This window comes from Corylus avellana, chromosome 10 (assembly GCF_965113065.1).
Source record: "Corylus avellana chromosome 10, dhCorAvel1.hap1.2, whole genome shotgun sequence".
In the NCBI taxonomy this organism is placed as follows: Eukaryota; Viridiplantae; Streptophyta; class Magnoliopsida; order Fagales; family Betulaceae; genus Corylus; species Corylus avellana.
Window position 1 is genome coordinate 15,026,793 of NC_142499.1, and position 18,187 is coordinate 15,044,979.

The following is an 18,187-nucleotide window of genomic DNA, read 5'->3' on the forward strand; positions in this document are numbered from 1 at the left end:
CCATATGCCCTTCCCTTCCCTTCAATTTGCTATCCATTGTGTGAAGAGCTTCAAAAGCCACCAGAATGTTATTTGTAATGAGTCTGTCTGAGTTAAAAGCACTTTGTGTGGGGGAGATAATAAGATGTAGCACCTTCTTCAATCTATTAGCTACCACATTTGCAATAAGTTTGTAGATAACATTGCAAAGACTAATTGGCCTAAATTCAGAGAGCCGGATGGGATTACTAATTTTTGGGATAAGAGCTATATTAGTGGAATTTATGTCAGCATAAAAACGTCATAATTAAGAAAATCAAGCACTGCATGACATACCTCTCCTCGCACTGTTGACCAAGAATTTTGATAAAAATAGGCAGAGAAACCATCCGGACCTGGCGACTTCAATGGGTGCATCTGGTTTAGTGCAAGCTCCACTTTGGCCACCATAAAAGTACTTATGCGTTCGGCATTCATCACTTCCATCACTCGGACATCTAGGCCCCCCAAGCACTTGTGCACTTCTTGAGCTCCTCTAGTTGTAAACAATTATGTGTAGTACTTCACAAAGGTGGCCCCAATCTCCTTTGGCTTTTTCCACATTGTTCCAGACTCGTCCACAATCTGCTTGATATGATTGATCTTTCTTCTATGATTCGCCCAAGCATGAAAGAAAGGGGTGTTACGGTCGCCATGTTGATACCAATTTTGTTTTGCTCTCTGCTTCCTTTTGATATCCTCCTGTACCATTATAAAGTCAATCTCCGACTGCAACACTTTAATCACCTCCCAATTTTCAGGCCTCTCGTCCCTTTGCAATAGCTCCAATTGCTTAGTTTTCTGTTTTATCTTCTTGGCTGCATCACCAAATTTTTGTGAACTCCAACTGGACAGATTGGACTGGCAACTAGCGAACTTCTGCCGAACTAGCTGCATCTTGGTGCCCCCCAACCTGCCACTCCCCCAAGGTTCTTCCACTATATGCTTATATTGCTCATCCACCATCCAAGAGGCTTCAATCTTAAATTTCTTGGAATAAGCAGTGAGGTCCACCTCCTCCTCTCCCATGCGCAAATTAATGGGCTTGTGGTCAAAAGATCTGCTTGCAAGGACCCAAACCTGCGCTAGTTGATGCCCTTCACACCATCCCTAATTGGCCACAGCTCTATCAAGGCGTTCTTTTATGAAATTGTCTCCCTCTCTGCAATCTTGCCTTTGCTATCCCTCAACTCATCTATCTTTCCTCATATAGTCTTTCGTTTATGCCCAGTTGGGGGACCCATAACTCCTGTTTCCCCTGAGACCTTCCTGGACCAAGCCTGCTTCTTCCAAGTTCTCACACTGGACCCCCCCTTCCGTGTAGCTTCCGTTGTTCCTCCACAATCCAAGTCCATCACATCCACAGCTATTTCAACGTTCTCTGCATGCATATGGTTTTGGGATTGTTTACTTGCCATAGACACGTGCTCCATACTAGCCTCCTCTGTGGCAAAATTCTCCTGCTCTTTATGAGCATTCATTAGCACCACTTCTTGACTAACAATTTTTTGGGAAACAGGTGGACTATGGAGAACTTCGCACGTGGACTCTCATGAGCATTTGGAGCAACGATAAAATCTTTAAAAAAAATCCAAAGTCTAGGCCCCTCCTAAGCAATTCTCAGGGGTAGATGCTCTCTTGGTAACGCCCAGCTAGAGTAGCCACAGTTGGTCTCCCCCTCCGGCCCTTTAGCTCAAAAAAATAAATAATACCCACAGTTAAAAGAAGTAAATTTTCTTGAAATCATAAAGACTCCAATGTTAGAGAATATGTGGGCTTGTGCCACATTACTTAAGTATGGAGAGGCTTCAATCATTAACTTATATAAATAAGCTTCTTATGTTTTTCCCACATTGCTAATAGCATGAAACACATTTGTCATGTCCTCTCTATAAATAGAGAGACCTTCTTATGTATTCATAACTCAATAAAAGGAAAGATGTAGCCTTTAAGGCTTTGATGTGTGGATGTAGGATATATTGCTTGCCTTCTTTAAACTGCAAGCACTAGGGCTGGGCACGGGTTGGTTCGGGGAGGGTTTGGCTTTTTTTGCCACCCGACCTGTGCCCAACGGGTTTGGTAAATCCCTACCAGTTACCCGGATTGAAGGCACTAAAACCGCCGGGTTTCGAGTAGGACCGGGCGGGTTGGTCGGGCGGGTCGGGTATTTTTAATGGGCATCAATTTCAAATTTAAATCCTAGTTTTTGGTAATTTTTTTAAAAAACTGGTTTTTGTAATTTTTTTAAAAAAACTGGATTTGGACTAAAACCCATCATGAATTCATTGTTTTGTATTGTTTACAATTTTCGTAAAATATATGGTTGGATTTTTTTGTGTGAATCAAATCTGTGAGAGCCAAGAGGGGTAGAGAGAGAGAACGTTAGTTCACTTCCTAGAGAGAGAGAGAAAGAGAGAGATAGATGAGAGAAAAACCTTGAGATCGGCACGACTGTGAGAGAGAGAGAGAGAGAGAGGAGCGGTATGGTTCAACAGTTCAAGAGCCGCCGGCAAGAGTGAGAGAGGAGCGGTGCCGGGAGAGGAAACTGAGAGACAGTGAGGGTGAGAGAGGCGCTGGCCACTTGGTCTGGAGAGTGGAGAGTCACGGCTGTGTCTGTGTGAAAAAATGAGAGGAAAGGTGAGGAAAAACATTAGGAAATCTAGGGTTTTAACTTTTAAGTATATGTGCGGGGCAGGTCGGGTCAAGTACGCGCCTCTTTTAAAAATTTGTACCTGCTAACCGACTCGACCTGCACGGGTTGGACATTTTCCAACCTGTATTCACAAAAAATACACTAAAAACTGGTGCGGGTTTGGGCAGATCGGGGCGGGGCGGGCAGGTTGGGCGGGTTTTCGCCCAGCCCTAGCAAGCACTCAAAGATCTGCTTCTTGACTTGTTGTATAGTTGCGGTACAAAATATAGAACTCTTATTAGGATTAGCAAATAAGCCTTAGATATGAGAAAACTCCTTAAGCACCTCCTTAATGATCTGAACAGGCCTTACAGAAGATTATAAAAGGAGAGTCAAGATTTTCCCTTCAAATGTAGGTTCAAAAGAAAATTCTCTCAGCATTGTGTGTAGCAAGTCATTTATAAATTAATCTCAAATTTCAACGTCGATTACAAGAGCTTAGGGTCTACGGATTCAGGTGCCTTGCAATTCTAAGGGATTGAAGGGACTGGAATTTCAAAGATACATGCCATTCATTTTTGCGAATTGAGGTCCCTGCAATTTTTTCCGGTAATGATCCAGGGCATTCATTAAAACTACAACTTGGATTGAGATGCATAAACCTTTAAAAAATAGAATAGGTGTGGCCAAGCCACTCCTGAAGGTGGTCAGTCACCCCCTTGAGGAGTGTTTGACACTCGATTGGAGGTGAAGGAGTGATTAGCCACCCCCACCACCTGTGCACGCAAACCTTGAGGGTGATTGCACCACTCCCAAGCAATCAAGGGTGTTGCACAACAACCCAAACCATTAGGGGTACTCACGTCACCAACTAAACGTAAAATAATAATAATAATAATAATTAAATTTTTAATATTTAAAATTACTCCAGGCAAATTTTGTTTAATTTTTTTTGGGAAAATATATTATAAGTCCCTAAGTCAACGCGCCAAAATTAAAAACTACCTAGGTTTTTCTTTTTTCCACAATTTACTCCCTGGGTCAATCGAAACTACAATAAACTCCCTACCGTCAATTTTTGTTAATTGCTGTTATTTTTGTTTAAACAAACCGTTTAACTTAAGTCCACTTCAATCGATTTTTTGTATCCTACGTGTCCAATATGGACACGTAGGATCAAAACTCACTGTTTTGGACCATCCAAAACGGTGAGTTTTGGCTTAAACTTGAGGGTTTATTTTTTTGAAACCCCCAATTCCAAAGAACACGATCCAGATCGTGAAACCACCAAGCCACCTCAAGCGCAGAACCCACCGACGCAGAACCCACTGGCGATAGTACCCACCGGCCCAACCACTCAATCCGGCGTTAGTTCTCCGGCTAGGGTTCCGTGAAATCTGAAAATTTTGATTCAAAACATTTTGGTTCGACAAAGGTATTTTTTGGAATTTGCTTGTGGGTTTTGTTGATTGAAAGAAATGGAAGCCTTTTATAGTAGTTTTAGGAATCTTTTTGTTGTATTGGAAGCTTCTTGTCGAAAGCCCATCCCATGCTTTTTGTCGAACATGTGTTGGATTTCTATATACTTTATTGAGAGCTTGTATTAGAATATTGTGTATAATTTATTGCACTTTTGAGCCAACTTTATTGTTATGAATTGGCAGTGGGTGTGGTCCACATTGGTTGTGGTCCTGGAATGAAACAATTATTTTTTAAGTTTAGTGGCAGATAGTCCCTTTATTGTTTTGTCATATTAGGCAGAAGGCATTCTACCAATTTTTTCTGTGGGGCTTCATTTCATTCAATATACAACTCACCGTGCTTAAACTAAAAGTGTATGAATGTTCTGAATTTTGAAAAGTCAAATTTGGTATTTAATTTATCTTTTATTTTCATTTGAGTGAGGCTTTCCCTGTATAATACCCGTGTAACTGGCTCCTGCCTTTCTGTTTTCTTATTGGATATGTTATAATTTATCATAAAAGAAACATATGTTGACCAGTAGACACCTGATTACATATTTAATATCAGACATTTCACAGTTATCGACCCACATACCCATGTAATGCTATTATACTGAACATTGGTACTTCACTAATTTTACGTAATATGTAATAAACTGCATAATTACTAGGCCATGTGAAGAGGAGAATCCTAGGACATAAGCAAGGCTGAAACCCTCATGAGATACAATTTAGTCAAATGCATCCATCTCAACACAAAATGAGATCCCCATAATCCAAATAATAAATCTCTCCCAAACGGACGACTTGGGTTGATGCTTGTGTAATGTCCAGACTAAGATCCATACAATGTTTTGAGTTTAAACATACTCGCTTTTGGAAATGTAACTTTATTGCATTACATACTACACGTGCTTATTTAACTAACTATGGAAATGGGTGAAATAGTCCCATTAGTCATATTTATGACTCTATTGTATGCCTTTGTTGATCTTTCCACATATAATAATGGGTGGAAATTGCACTTTCCACATATAACATGCATGTGCAAAAGTTTAATGTTTATTATTATTATTATTATGTTTTGTCCTTTTTTCCCAAATGAATGGTTGCCAATTATGTCAATCTAACATCCAAAATCAGCATAATTTGGGTATCTTGAGTCCAAAACATGCACGTTTAATTCTTAGTCTGAATAGGTTTCAATTATATATATATATATATATATATATATATATATATTGGATCATTTACATATTTCATGCAATAGCTAGATTTTATTGTTTTGTCGTGTTTTCTTGTATGGACAAATATTTTTTTCTTACACTCTTTCATATGTTTACAGATATGGTTGTCAATATAATCATACACCACAGTGGGACAATTACCCATACCCCATTTACATACGTTGGTGGCGACGTCCATCAAGTGAAAGACTATGATGTTGACTATTTCAGTCTGTGAGAAGTAAAAGAGTTGGTTCGTAAGTTAAGATACAAGAGCGACGTTAGATGTTGGTATAACGTTGGTGACAATCCACATAATCAAGTGATACCTTTAAATAGTGATGCTAACGTTGTAGATTTTTTTAACATTGTGTCTGATTACACGTCAAAAGATGTTCATTTATATGTTGAACATATGGTGGACGATGCTGTAATGATAGAGGAGCATTTATTTCTTCAAGCTCCTAAAGGACAAGATGGAGAAGGTGGTGGTGGGGTGGATGAAATACCTAGGGCTGCCTGTACTTTTAAGCTATCCAAGAAAGCAAGCAAGCAACCGACCACCAGCTGAGGAGGTACATACAATTTGAGTCGGATTCTTTTTCGTTTCTTTTTTCAAATAATATACCATGAGAGCACTTAGCCTTCCACGAATGACTATCAAAATTTTTGATTGTTTCTTTTAGGGATGGATGACATACCTAATGCTGCTCGTGAAGATGGAGATGTAGAAGGACAAGCTGGAGAATGTGAAAATTCTCAATCAAGACATTTCAAAAGCCCATGGGTTAAAACTATGGCTGCCCGTTCTGTTACGCCATCCAAGAAAGCAAGCAAGCAACCGACCACCAGCCGAGGAGGTACATACTTGAGTCGAATTCTTTTTTATTTTTTATTTTTTAAAATAATATTCACCTCACATAAAAATAACTCATAAAAGCATAGCCTAAAGTTAGATCACATAGCAAATAACATTATGTTTTCACACTTATTATTTGTATGGGAATTGTTGCTCCTGCATTTTAGATTTGTGACAAATCAATCATTCTATTAGAATTTGTCTAGAGTAAATTTAAAGTATTAGTAATAATGTTTGTTGTTGTTGCTCATTTGTGAATTGTTGTAGTTGTTGATCCTTTTGTTTTTGTTTTTGTTTTTGTTTTTGTTTTTGTTTTTATTTTTGTTTTTTCCAATAAATAGAATAAGAAGAACAACACGGGTTGCTCAACCTGTTTTGCAAGACGAAGAGGACAATGTTAAATAGCTTGGCTGAGAGCTTTAATGCTTGGATTAAAGAAGCTAGGAGTAACCCTATACTGACTATTGTTGAAGACATTCATCTGCAGATAATGGCACGCTTCCAGCAAAAAAAGAATGGAATCCAATTGACGCAATACATAATATGCCCAAAGATCCAGAAAAGATTGGAGAGGTCAAAAAGTGATGCAAAAAATTATAATGGTCGATGGCAGAATGAATTAGAGTTTGAGATCGACCACGTGTATGATGCACGGCTTTTAGTCCGGTTAGATCATCACACGTGCACATGTGAAAGATGGCAGGTGAGTGGGATCCCTTGCTCACATGCTTGTGCTGCAATTTACATGCATAAACAAAAACCGAAGGATTATTTGCATGATTATTGCAAGATGGACAAGTACATGCAAGGATATGCAGCTCGAATTTATGGCATGGAAGGTCCACAGACATGGCCAGCTGATGATCCATGCGATGAAATCCTGCCACCTATCAATAGAAGGGCTCCTGGTAAACCAAAGATTGCTAGGAAAAAAACTGTAAATGAGCCGATTAATCCCTACAAACTAACCCATAGTGGAAATTGTAGGGGTTTTTGGCATAATTACAAAGGTTGTCATTTACCTTTGAATCCGGTTTGGAAGAAGTGGAAATCGAAGAAATATAAGCCGAAAATGATGCTGCTTAAGCACAAGTAAAACAAAGACATTTTACAACACAATGTTCATATACCAAATTTGTTAACTTAGTATTTATTTCAATAATATAATAATTAGGGTTAAATACTTAATACCCCCCTGGGGTTTGATAACTTTATTTTTTCCCCCTATGGTTTGATTTTTATCACAGGAAGTCCCTGTGGTTTTGAAAAATAACCAAGTTAGTCCCTTCGTCAGTTGACCGTTAGTTGACCTAACAGAATTTCACGTGGACCAATCAGATATTGACATGTGGCACCTACTTAATTTTTTAAATAAAAAAATGTATTTAACAAAAAAAAAAAAGGAAAAAAAATTGGGGGTGGCAGAGCCATCCCCTTGGCCATTTGGGGGTGGCCAAAACCACCCCCAGAGGGTGCAGGGGGTGGCTCAGCCACCCCCATGGAGCCTAGGGGGTGCCTGAAACCACCCCCAATGGTGGTTGGGGGTGGTTTCGGCCACCCCCTAGGCTCCAACGGTGTGGCTGAGCCACCCCCTTGGTGCCCAAGGAGGTGGCCGAAACCACCCCCAGTGGGTGCTGGGGGTGGCTCAGCCACCCCCATGGAGCCTAGGGGGTGGTTGAAACCACCCCCAACGATGGTTGGGGGGCCAAGAGCCACCCCCAATTTTTTTTTCCTTTTCTTTTTTTTTTTAAAAAAAAAACATTTTTTTTTTTAATTTTAAAAAAAAAATTAAGTATGTGCCACGTGTCAATGTCTGATTGGTCCACGTGGGATTCCGTTACGTCAACTGACGGAGGGACTAACTTTGTCATTTATCAAAACCACAGAGACCTCCTGTGATAAAAACCAAACCCAGGGAAAAAAAAATAAAGTTATCAAACCCCAAGGGGGTATTAAGTATTTAACCCTAATAATTATTGTTGGTATTTGTCTTAATGTCTGGTTAAATTATTTTGTAGGGATCACAAGCTCAACCCCATGCAAAAGCAGAAGCCCACGGGTCATCACAGCCAAGTGTTCGTACACGTAAGGCTACTCAGTCATTGGTAAAACCGATACTTTTTAGTCTACACATCTCATATACTTGTGCTTAAGAAAGTAATATTTCACAATAATTTCCATTTTCTTTTTTCTTTTTTAACGCATTCTTTGGGTCCCAACATGAACCGTAGGCAGAAGCAGAAGCCCACGGGTCATCACAGCCAAGTGTTCGTATACGTAGGGCTACTCAGTCACAGGTAAAACTGATACTTTTTAGTGTACACAATCATATACCTGTGCTTAAGAAAGTAATATTTCACAATGATTTCCATTAATTTTTTCTTTTTTTCTTTTTTTGTTTTTTGTTAACGCATTCTTTGGATCCCAACATGAACCACAGGCGGAAGCAGCAGTAGAATCATCACATCATGGTAGTACACGTAGGGCTACACGTGCACTAAGAAGCCGAGGAAGTAGTGTCACACAATGATCACATTCCCTACTTACCAAATCTCTTCCTTTTGCCTTTTTCCCACATACCCATTTCATAATTATGTTAGCTATGTTTTATGTTGGCTTTTTTTGGTTTTTTGTTTGTAATATAAAAAACATTTGGGGGATTAATTTTGGGACCCTCTTTGCTTGTTCACTTGATTGTTGTTCATGAAGCATTAAACTTGCATTGTTGGTTATTGAATTAAATTTTGGAATTTGGTCATGGCAATTAGCAATTCCAGATTGTATTAGAGGACTGAATATGCCAATTCTGCCTGCAAATTCTACTGTAGGATTGAATATTTCAAACTTAAGAGCAGCATACAAATAATCATAAATTGCCGCATAAGAATAAAAGTAATGCATAAAAATAGTTATTTCTGAAAATAGTTGTTTCATAAAAGTAATCAGCCCACCTTCAATACATGAAAATAGTTGTTTCTGCAAGGGTCAACAAAAGTAATGCACATTTTGGTCACAGATAATGGTAGATTATCAATTACAATTAACTTAACCAAAAATGAAGGATGCACAAGAACATTTAATAATTACCAATGCAATATGGTTACCAGCAATATTTCAAAGATCATAGAAGCCAGAACCATATATTGTTGTGGACAACATAGCTCAGTTAACAATATCCTTGACAACAACAAAATAGATATTCTATTCCATTCATAATAATCTAATTGCCTCCTTCCCATGCCTCAATGCCCCATCAACCCTAGACAAATTAGCAGTACACAAATCACCAACAAGAAAACCAACATATATGTTTGGATCCTCAGTCTGCCCCTAAGTGATGACACTTCACCCTTCAGAGAATTAACTTGTTTATACAGCCCAGGTAGGACCTCCCTTCTACGAGCACAGGTTTCTTCGTCATACCATTGGAAAAAACAACATTGTCCAACTTTCTGTCATTACACAAAAAAATTGATAATTACAAACAAGCACAAAGTAACAACCATTTCTCAACACCAGATTAGCCAAATTCAAATACCTTCTTATAGTCATACATAGCACACTCATAGAATCGCCTCCCAGGATTTTTTATAGTCGTGGATGTTATAATTGGGGTTATAAGGCCGCACCTACACTGCACAGGTTCCATATCCTCTTTGATCGATGATATTATAGATGCCGACGACATTGACTGTTCATTCTACAATGAAACCCACAATTATTAGAAGTAATCACAGTTCCCTTATGGGTTTCACTAAATAAAATTCACGAACCTTTTTCATCTTCCCATCGTAGAATTTGCTTTCATTGTCTCCTTCCTCGAAATTTTTCTTCCTCTTGTTCATCTTATTATATGAATCTAACAATATATAACTGACATGTGAGAGAATAATCAACCTCATAAAAGAAAAATTAAATCAAGCTTGCCAAAAAATTATTCTTACTTCAATTTGTAACTCTAAACAATACTAGGAAAAAAATGTACAAGGATTACAAAAGATAATCACATTGCTTAAAATGTGATTCCCCTGCAGAAATAGTTTGCTCCTAATAATCAGAAATATGAGAACTAAGTTGTTAGTGTAGTAGCTAGAGATGGTATATGAGCATATGCGGCTCCCTACAAACATGTAAATATGCAGTGTAATCAAACATGCAATAGGAAGAACTTAGCCTTAACATCCAACCACGTATATACATACTGCTCAATTGTAGAATGATGAAACTGGCGTAAACTATGCAACAAACAATTCCTATTTTCATGTCCTCGGAAATCCACCATTTGAGTAGAGAAGCAAAAAAAATAAATAGTTATACAGAGGAAAAAATCCCCCTTGACCAACCTTTGAAGCACATGAAAAACCAAAGAGCCAAGCAGTTCTATCAACTATGACTCTAGAACCAATAAATCCGGCAAAATATGATTGCATGCCCCTCTATCATTCTTCATTAAGATTTGCAACTAAATCATCAAATTAAAACCAAATTTATAGAATATTAGCAATAAACATGATTTCACAATCTCCAGTCTAGTAACTCACTACATAGATTAGTAAGTAACACACCACCAGAAACCATGAACAACAAAAAGATTCCTAAAACTACTATAAAAGGCTTCAATTTCTTTCAATCAACAAAATCAACAAACAAATTCCAGAAAATACCTTCGTCGAACCAAAATTTTTTGAATCAAAATTTTCAGATTTCATGGAACCCTAGCCAAGAACTAACGCCAGACTAAGTGGTTGCGTCGGTGGGTACTGTCGCCGGTGGGTTCTGCGCTTGAGGTGGCTTGGTGGTTTCACGATCTGGGTCATGTTCTTTGGAATTGGGGGTTTCAGAAAAATAAGCCCTCAAGTTTAAGCCAAAACTCACCGTTTTGGATGGTCCAAAATGGTGAGTTTTGATCCTACGTGTCCAATGTGGACATGTAGGATACAAAAAATCGACTGAAGTAGACTTAAGTGAAACGGTTGGTTTAAATAAAAATGACGGCAGTTAACAAAAATTGACGGTATGGAGTTTATTGTAGTTTCGATTGACCCGGGGAGTAAATTGTCGAAAATAAAAACCTATTGAGTTTTTAATTTTAGCGCGTTGACTTAGGGACTTATAATATATTTTCCCTATTTTTTTTTTAGTTTTTTTAATTTTCTATTAATTTTATATATTTTTTAAAATTTTAATTAGTTTTTTAAATTTTTAATGAGGAATATAGCCACGTGACAGTTTTTGATTGGGTTGGCATAGATAGTATCTTTGTTTTTAGCCTTAAGCAATGTACCATATCACGATGCAAATTGAAACTTACTTGGGCAAAAATAAAGTCATTAAACCATGAATACTAAAAAAGTGATTAACACAGAAAGAATTTGTATATGATGAAAATTCAGTCAATATATATATATATGGTTAAAAATACCTTTGACCCTTGTGATTTAACAACGTTATATTTTTTTTTCACCTATGTTTCAATTCTTATCGTAGATGATACCTTACTTATTGCTAAAAGTAGAGATGGTACTTACGTCCAACTCACATTCAGAAATTGAAGGAAATCCAAGTAAATATGTTCAAAAATTGACATGAGTTCCTATACCTCATTAAAAATTAAAATTATTAAAAAGATTAAAAAAAGAAAAAGAGTGGCTTGAGCGACCTCCAGCCAATTTGGGGTTAAACCACCCCATGGGACATAGGGTGGTTTCGACTACCCCCGTTTAGCAAGTTGGAGATGGTCAGCCACCATTTGTTTTCAATTTATTTTATTTTTAAGTTTTTTTAATGCTTTTAATAATTTTAGTTTTATTTATTTATTTAAGTTTTTAACGAGGTATCAGACATTTGTCTTCTTCTTTTTTTTTATCTGCTTTAACCATTTTTGAGGTACTATTTACGATATAAAACGTTAAAACAAAATCAAGGTAAATTAAAATAAAATAGTTAAACCATGGAGTAAAAATGTATTTAACCCTTATTTATTATATGATAATTTGGTATCTTTACAAATTCGGACCGGATACAATATAGGAACAAAATGCAAGAAACCTTTCTAAACCAAGTCCAATTTATTTACAAGAGACCGGTAAACAAAATATAGGAAGTAAACTGGAGGAACCTGATAAAATCCTTTCTAAACCGGCTCGGGCCAATCTATTTACAATAGACTAGTCAACCGTAAACGAAACCTAGGAACTAAACCGTAGGAACCGGCTAAAATCCTTTGGAAGACCTAGTTCCCATAGTCAAAACTCCTAACTACCAACTGTCAAACTCAGGCCAGCTTTGACCAAGCATTTATTTAGAATAGTGCATAAAAAACGCAAAGTAGAGTTGGTAAAACGATTAAGTCAAATTTCACCTTTGTTTCGAGTGCTGCGATACGGTCTCGGCCAACCGCTATTTTCGTACTTGCCGGAGTAAGTTGCCTTTTGATCAATTTGGTCGCACACTCGACCTCAGCGGCAACTTCTTCAGATAGGTGTTCCTGCATAAGCTGTGGTTTGTGTCCATTCAATCTAGGCGCCGCAATCTGGTGTCCGTCGAAAGCTATCGGAGTACGACATTGCCTCCTCTATCCAGTCGCCGAAGGATTTCGGTCGACAACGAAGGCAATTCTAGAAACTTCTTCCACCTGTTACACTCCAAATGCATTTCCAGAAGAATTTGAGAGATAATACTGTATTGAAAATGGAATGAACTTCTGTAGAGTATTTATTCAGACTTGAGCAATTCAATTACAAATCAATTCGAGTTTGATCATACTGCTTTCTACAAATTACAGCTAAGCTAAGAGCTACAACAAATTCTAAGCTTACAATTGAGAACAAAAGTCTGAATGAATGAATTAGTAGGCTTTGGGCCTTTTATAAAAAACAAGACTTAATAAAATAAGCCCACCCGTAGAGTATTATTTCTAAGTTGTTACAACAACCCAACTAACAAAAGCCCACGTGCGTTGACCCATTAATAACAAACAAACCAGCCCAACTAATAAAGTTCAGCATGTTATACTTCAAATGGACACCAACTGTGCTAACTGTTTCTTAACAGTATTTGCCCACGTGTTCTTTACTTTCCTCCTGTCTTGCGCACGTACCACTTTGCTAACTTCAAGTACTCCTCTTCCTTAAAGCTCCTAAGCTCTCTTCCTTTTATTTCTAGAACTTAGCCCAAAAGAACGATAACAAATACCCCCTCTCTTCAAAACACCTTGCCCACAAGGTGTGGGTAAGATGATTTCAACTTACGAAAAACCACCCAAGCAGCTTCTTCAGGGTTTTGACCTTGCCAACGAAGCAGCAGCTCAACCACAACTTAATTATGAACCTTCCTCAAACGACGATCCAAAATCTCCTCAAGCTCAGGTTGGATCACTAGAGGTAAGTGGGTAATTGTAACCACAACTCTTCCTAACTTGAGCTTCAATTGGGAAACCTGGAAGCATAGATGTATTAAAGATCCAAGTGACAAGTCCAATTTATAAGCTACTAAACCCACTTTTGACAAAACCAGAAAAGGTCCATAGAAACGAGGGGAGAGCTTCAAGTTCCTACACCAAGCAACAAAAACTTGTCAATAAGGTTGTAATCTTAAGTAGACCAATCCCCTTCCTTATATTCCCTTTTAGTGTGCTTTAAATCAGCATATCTTTTCATCCTGTTTTGACTCTTCTGTAAATTCTCCTTCAAAAGCTGCAACACTTGATCCCGATGCTGGAGCTGATTCTCAACATAAGCTACCATAGTATTCCTCGGCATGTAGGTAAGCAGCGGGGGAGGTAAGCATCCAAACATGGCCTCAAATGGTGTCACTCTTGTAGAGTGATGGAAAGAAGTATTGTAGCAATACTAAGCCAGTGGCAACCAACTCACCCACTCATTTGGTTTATTAGAAACCATGCACCTCAAATAATTTTCCACATACTTATTCACTGCTTCAGTCTGCCCATTAGACTGGGGATAGTAAACCATACTAAATGCTAGGAACACCCTCCATCTTGAAAATTTCAGTCCAAAATTTGCTAGTAAAAGTGGAATCCTTGTCTGAAATAATAGACTGAGGCATCCCATGGATTAAACAGCTGATGCATAAAGAATTGAGCTAGTTTGTCTGCAATGTAAGGATGTTTCAAAGGTAAGAAATGGGCAAATTTTGTTAACCTATCCACCACAACCCAAATCACATTGTTCCCTTATGATAAAGGTAGTCCCTCTATAAAATTCATAAAGATACTAAGCCAAGGTCTCTCAGGGATAGGTAAAGGCTGTGACAAGCCTGCAGGAGAAAGATTTTTTGCATTCACTCTTTGACAGATATCACATTCCCAGATGTACTTCTTAACATCAGTTTTCATCCTTGGCCAAAAAAAAATCGTTCCTAGCCCTATGCATAGTCATATCATACCATGCATGACCTGCAAGAGGACTAGCATGAACAAAGTGTCAAACTTTGTCTTTTAGAGTCTCCCCAATATACAATCTCTTCTTATAATAGGAGAACTCCCTGCCTAAGAGAGAATTTTGTGTTATTTAGCAGCCCTTCTTCAACCTGCTGAACAAGGGCTTGCATAACAGATTAGTTAGATAACTTTCTTTTACTTCTGTCAACCACTCTAGAGTAGGGTAAAAAATTACTAATAAGGTCACAATTGGCTCATCTTCCTCATTCCTTCAAGAAAGAGCATCAGCAACTTTATTGTCTTGACCTTTCTTATACTCTACTATAAAGTCATAACCTAGTAACTTAGAAACCCATCTCTGTTGCATAGGAGTTCCAATTTTCTGTTCCAATAGAAACTTCAAACTTTGGTGATCCATTTTGATGGTTAAAGGATGGCCCAAAACATAAGGTTGCCACTTCTTCACTGCTGCCACCAGTGCCACCAATTCTTTCTCATAAGTAGACATTAGTAAAAATCTACCTTTGAGAACTTGGTTGAAAAAAAGCTATTGGTTTCTGATTCTGCATTGAAACTGCCCCAATATCTCTTCCTAATGCATCACTCTCAATTACAAAAGGCTTAGTGAAATCTGGCAGCACCAAGACTGGAGGATTAGTTACTGCAATTTTAAGGGCATGAAAAGCTTGCTCTGCTGACTCACTCCAAAGAAAGGCATTCTTCTTCAGCAAATCTATTAAAGGAGTTGTAATGGAGCCATATCCTTTGACAAATTTGTGATAGTAACCAGTAAGGCCAAGGAATCCCCTCAAAGCCTTTAGTGATTTAGGTCTCGGCCAATCCACCATAGCACTTAGCTTCCTTCCATCAGCTTTCACCCCTTCAGCAAAAATCAAATGCCCTAAATAATCATTTTTAGAACATCCAAATCTGCATTAACTCCTCTTGGCAAAAAGTTGATTGTATCTCAGGACCTCTAAGGTCAATTTCAAATGCTGTAAATGTGTATGCAACTAGGACTATACACTAAAATGTCATCAAAAAACACCAATATGAATTTTCTCAAATACGGCCTTAAAATATCATTCATTAAACTTTGGAGAGTTGATGGAGCTTTTTTTAACCTGAAGGGCATAACCAGGAACTCATAGTGTCCCTCATGAGTCCTAAAAGCAGTCTTAGGCACATCTTCAAGTTTAACTCTGATTTGGTGATACCCAGACCTCAAATCTAGCTTGGAATAAACCCTAGAACCATGTAACTCGTCTAACAATTCATCAATCACAGGAGTGGGAAACTTATCCCTGATTGTCTCATTGTTTAGAGCTCTATAGTCCATGCATATTCTCCATGATCCATCGGCTTTCCTCACCAACAAAAATGGAGATGCAAATGGGCTTTGAGAAGGTTTAAAAACTCCATATTCTAATAACTCCTTAATAATCATTTCAATCTCTTTTTTTTGAAAGTAAGGATATCTGTAAGGTCTCACACAAACTGGTCTAGAACCAATTTTGAGCATAATTGCATGGTCATGTGACCTAGAGGGTGGCAAGTCTTTTGGTTCTTCAAACAGATCACCAAATTCTTTCAACAAGGCTTCTAGTTCGGACCCTGCTTCCACCAAACTTGTATCTACTACATTGTCCAACAACTATAGTAATAACACTTTGGTATACCTCTCCTTCATCTTAGACAACTCTGTTTCCTCCAAAGGTTTGGAGCAACTAAACCTTGTAACAAAAAAGTCTCTTCAGCAATAGTAAATTCCATGGTTAAAACCTTAAAATTCCAAGTTATGAATCCTAAGGTGACTAACCATTGAATACCTAAAACCATGTCACAACTTGCCGCAAAGGAATCACATAAGTATCAGTGAGAAAGGAAAATCCACTCAATTGTATATGGACATTCAGATAGCTTCCTTCACTAACAACTACCTCCCCATTAGCTACCCTCACTCGAATCCTTTGTTCCATCTGAATTAACAAATGAGTCTTCTTGCAGATTGCAGAATCTACAAAGTTATGGGTACTACCACTATCAATTAGGATCACAATCCTTTGAATCCCTATCCACCCCACTATGCGCATAGTTTTAGGATGAAGGCAACCAATTATAGCATGCAATGAAATTTTAGGTAAAGTCTCATCATAACTAAATTCCATAAGATCTTCTCCCTACTCCTGCACTTCAGTACTTCCCTCCACCAACTCAATAGAATCAAGCAAAAACAATTTTGAGGTTTGACACTTATGGCCATAATGCCATTTAAAGTCACAGTTATAACATAACCCCTTCTTCCTCCTTTCCTCCATCTGAGACTGAGATATTTTTTAAATAGGAATGGTTTGTTGTTGAGTGCTAGAACCCCCCCCCCCCCCCCCCCCCCAAAAAAAAAAAAAAAAAATCAGAGAACTGGAATTAGGAAAATTCCAGTTTGAACTCTTAAACCTTCTAGTAGTCAATACATGCTCTTTGATTGTGGATTAAACATTTTCACAGGCAGGCGAATCTCATCATTTAACCCACTCAAAAAATAGCTAAGCATATTATGGTCATCAATCCCTCTAACTCTATTAGAAAAAGCTTCAAACCTCTCCTTATACTCCTCTACACTAGACAGTTGCTTTAATCTAGTTAAAGACTCCTTAGGATCCTCATAGGCTGAGGGACCAAACCTTTCCAGCAAGGCTTGAGCTAACACATTCCAATTAGGTGAAAAACCACACATTTACATGTCCTAGTACCATACTAAGGCTTTACCTTCCATATGAATAGATGCAAGCACTAATCTTTGATTATATGGAGTTCTATAATAATAGAAAAACTTATTGGCCATATATATATATCCACCCATCACAACCATCAAATTTAGAGAAATCAATTTTCACTAACCTTGTTATGATAGCCAGTTGATCATCTGCTTGCTACTCACCTTTAGCAAATCGATCATCTTGATAATACCTCCTTCCTTGATGGTTTGTAGGTTGTTGATACCTCTGCATATTGAACTCTGGTGGATACCTCTGATCGTGCCTCTCCTCTTGCATGAAGGGATCATAGTTTCCAATTTTCCATTGCATTCTCTACTCCCAGTGTCAAACTGAGGAACCTCAGGAACTTGTTGAGTGAAAGGTTGTCTCTTCTGCCAACCTTCAGGTACACTGCTGCGAGGAATGTCTCCTTCCTCAATGCGCCCTCCTTTGTTCTTGCCAACATCCTGTGGAAGCTCTAGGATTTGGATTCTATCAGCTGCTCTTGCCTCCAAAACTAAAGGCTCACCTTGTTTGTCTCCCAGAGAACCCTTCTCCTTCTCTACAACTTGTGTAAGGTATGCCACGTTCTTCATTAATTCTTCAAACTTCCAATCATTGTCTTGCATGATCTCAGAAACTTGTTGTTTCACTCGGAGATCATTCTGCTCCAACTGTTTCTCGACTTTCTCCAACACCTTCTCATTTTTTTCCACATTTTTCTCCAAGGCAGAAATGCTCTCTGCCATCTGGTTCATGCGTGTGCCATCAGCCGTGGTTGTGCCTCAGCAAGCTCAGTACCAAGAAAGAGCTCTGATACCACTTGTTACAC

At 38.2% G+C, this 18,187-nt stretch overlaps 1 protein-coding gene across 1 annotated transcript; it reads right to left on the reverse strand.

Moving 5' to 3' along the window:
* Positions 1-528: 528 nt before the first annotated feature.
* On the reverse strand, positions 529-1,047 carry LOC132162353 (uncharacterized). The gene has a single exon (XM_088511400.1). It carries the CDS (start codon positions 1,045-1,047, stop codon positions 529-531), a length of 519 nt encoding a protein of 172 aa, XP_088367526.1.
* Between the last annotated feature and the right edge of the window lie 17,140 nt (positions 1,048-18,187).

Bases quoted from the DNA above. Each gene is read 5' to 3' on its own strand.
- LOC132162353 (XM_088511400.1), bottom strand. From the start codon at position 1,047: ATGGGAGAGGAGGAGGTGGACCTCACTGCTTATTCCAAGAAATTTAAG.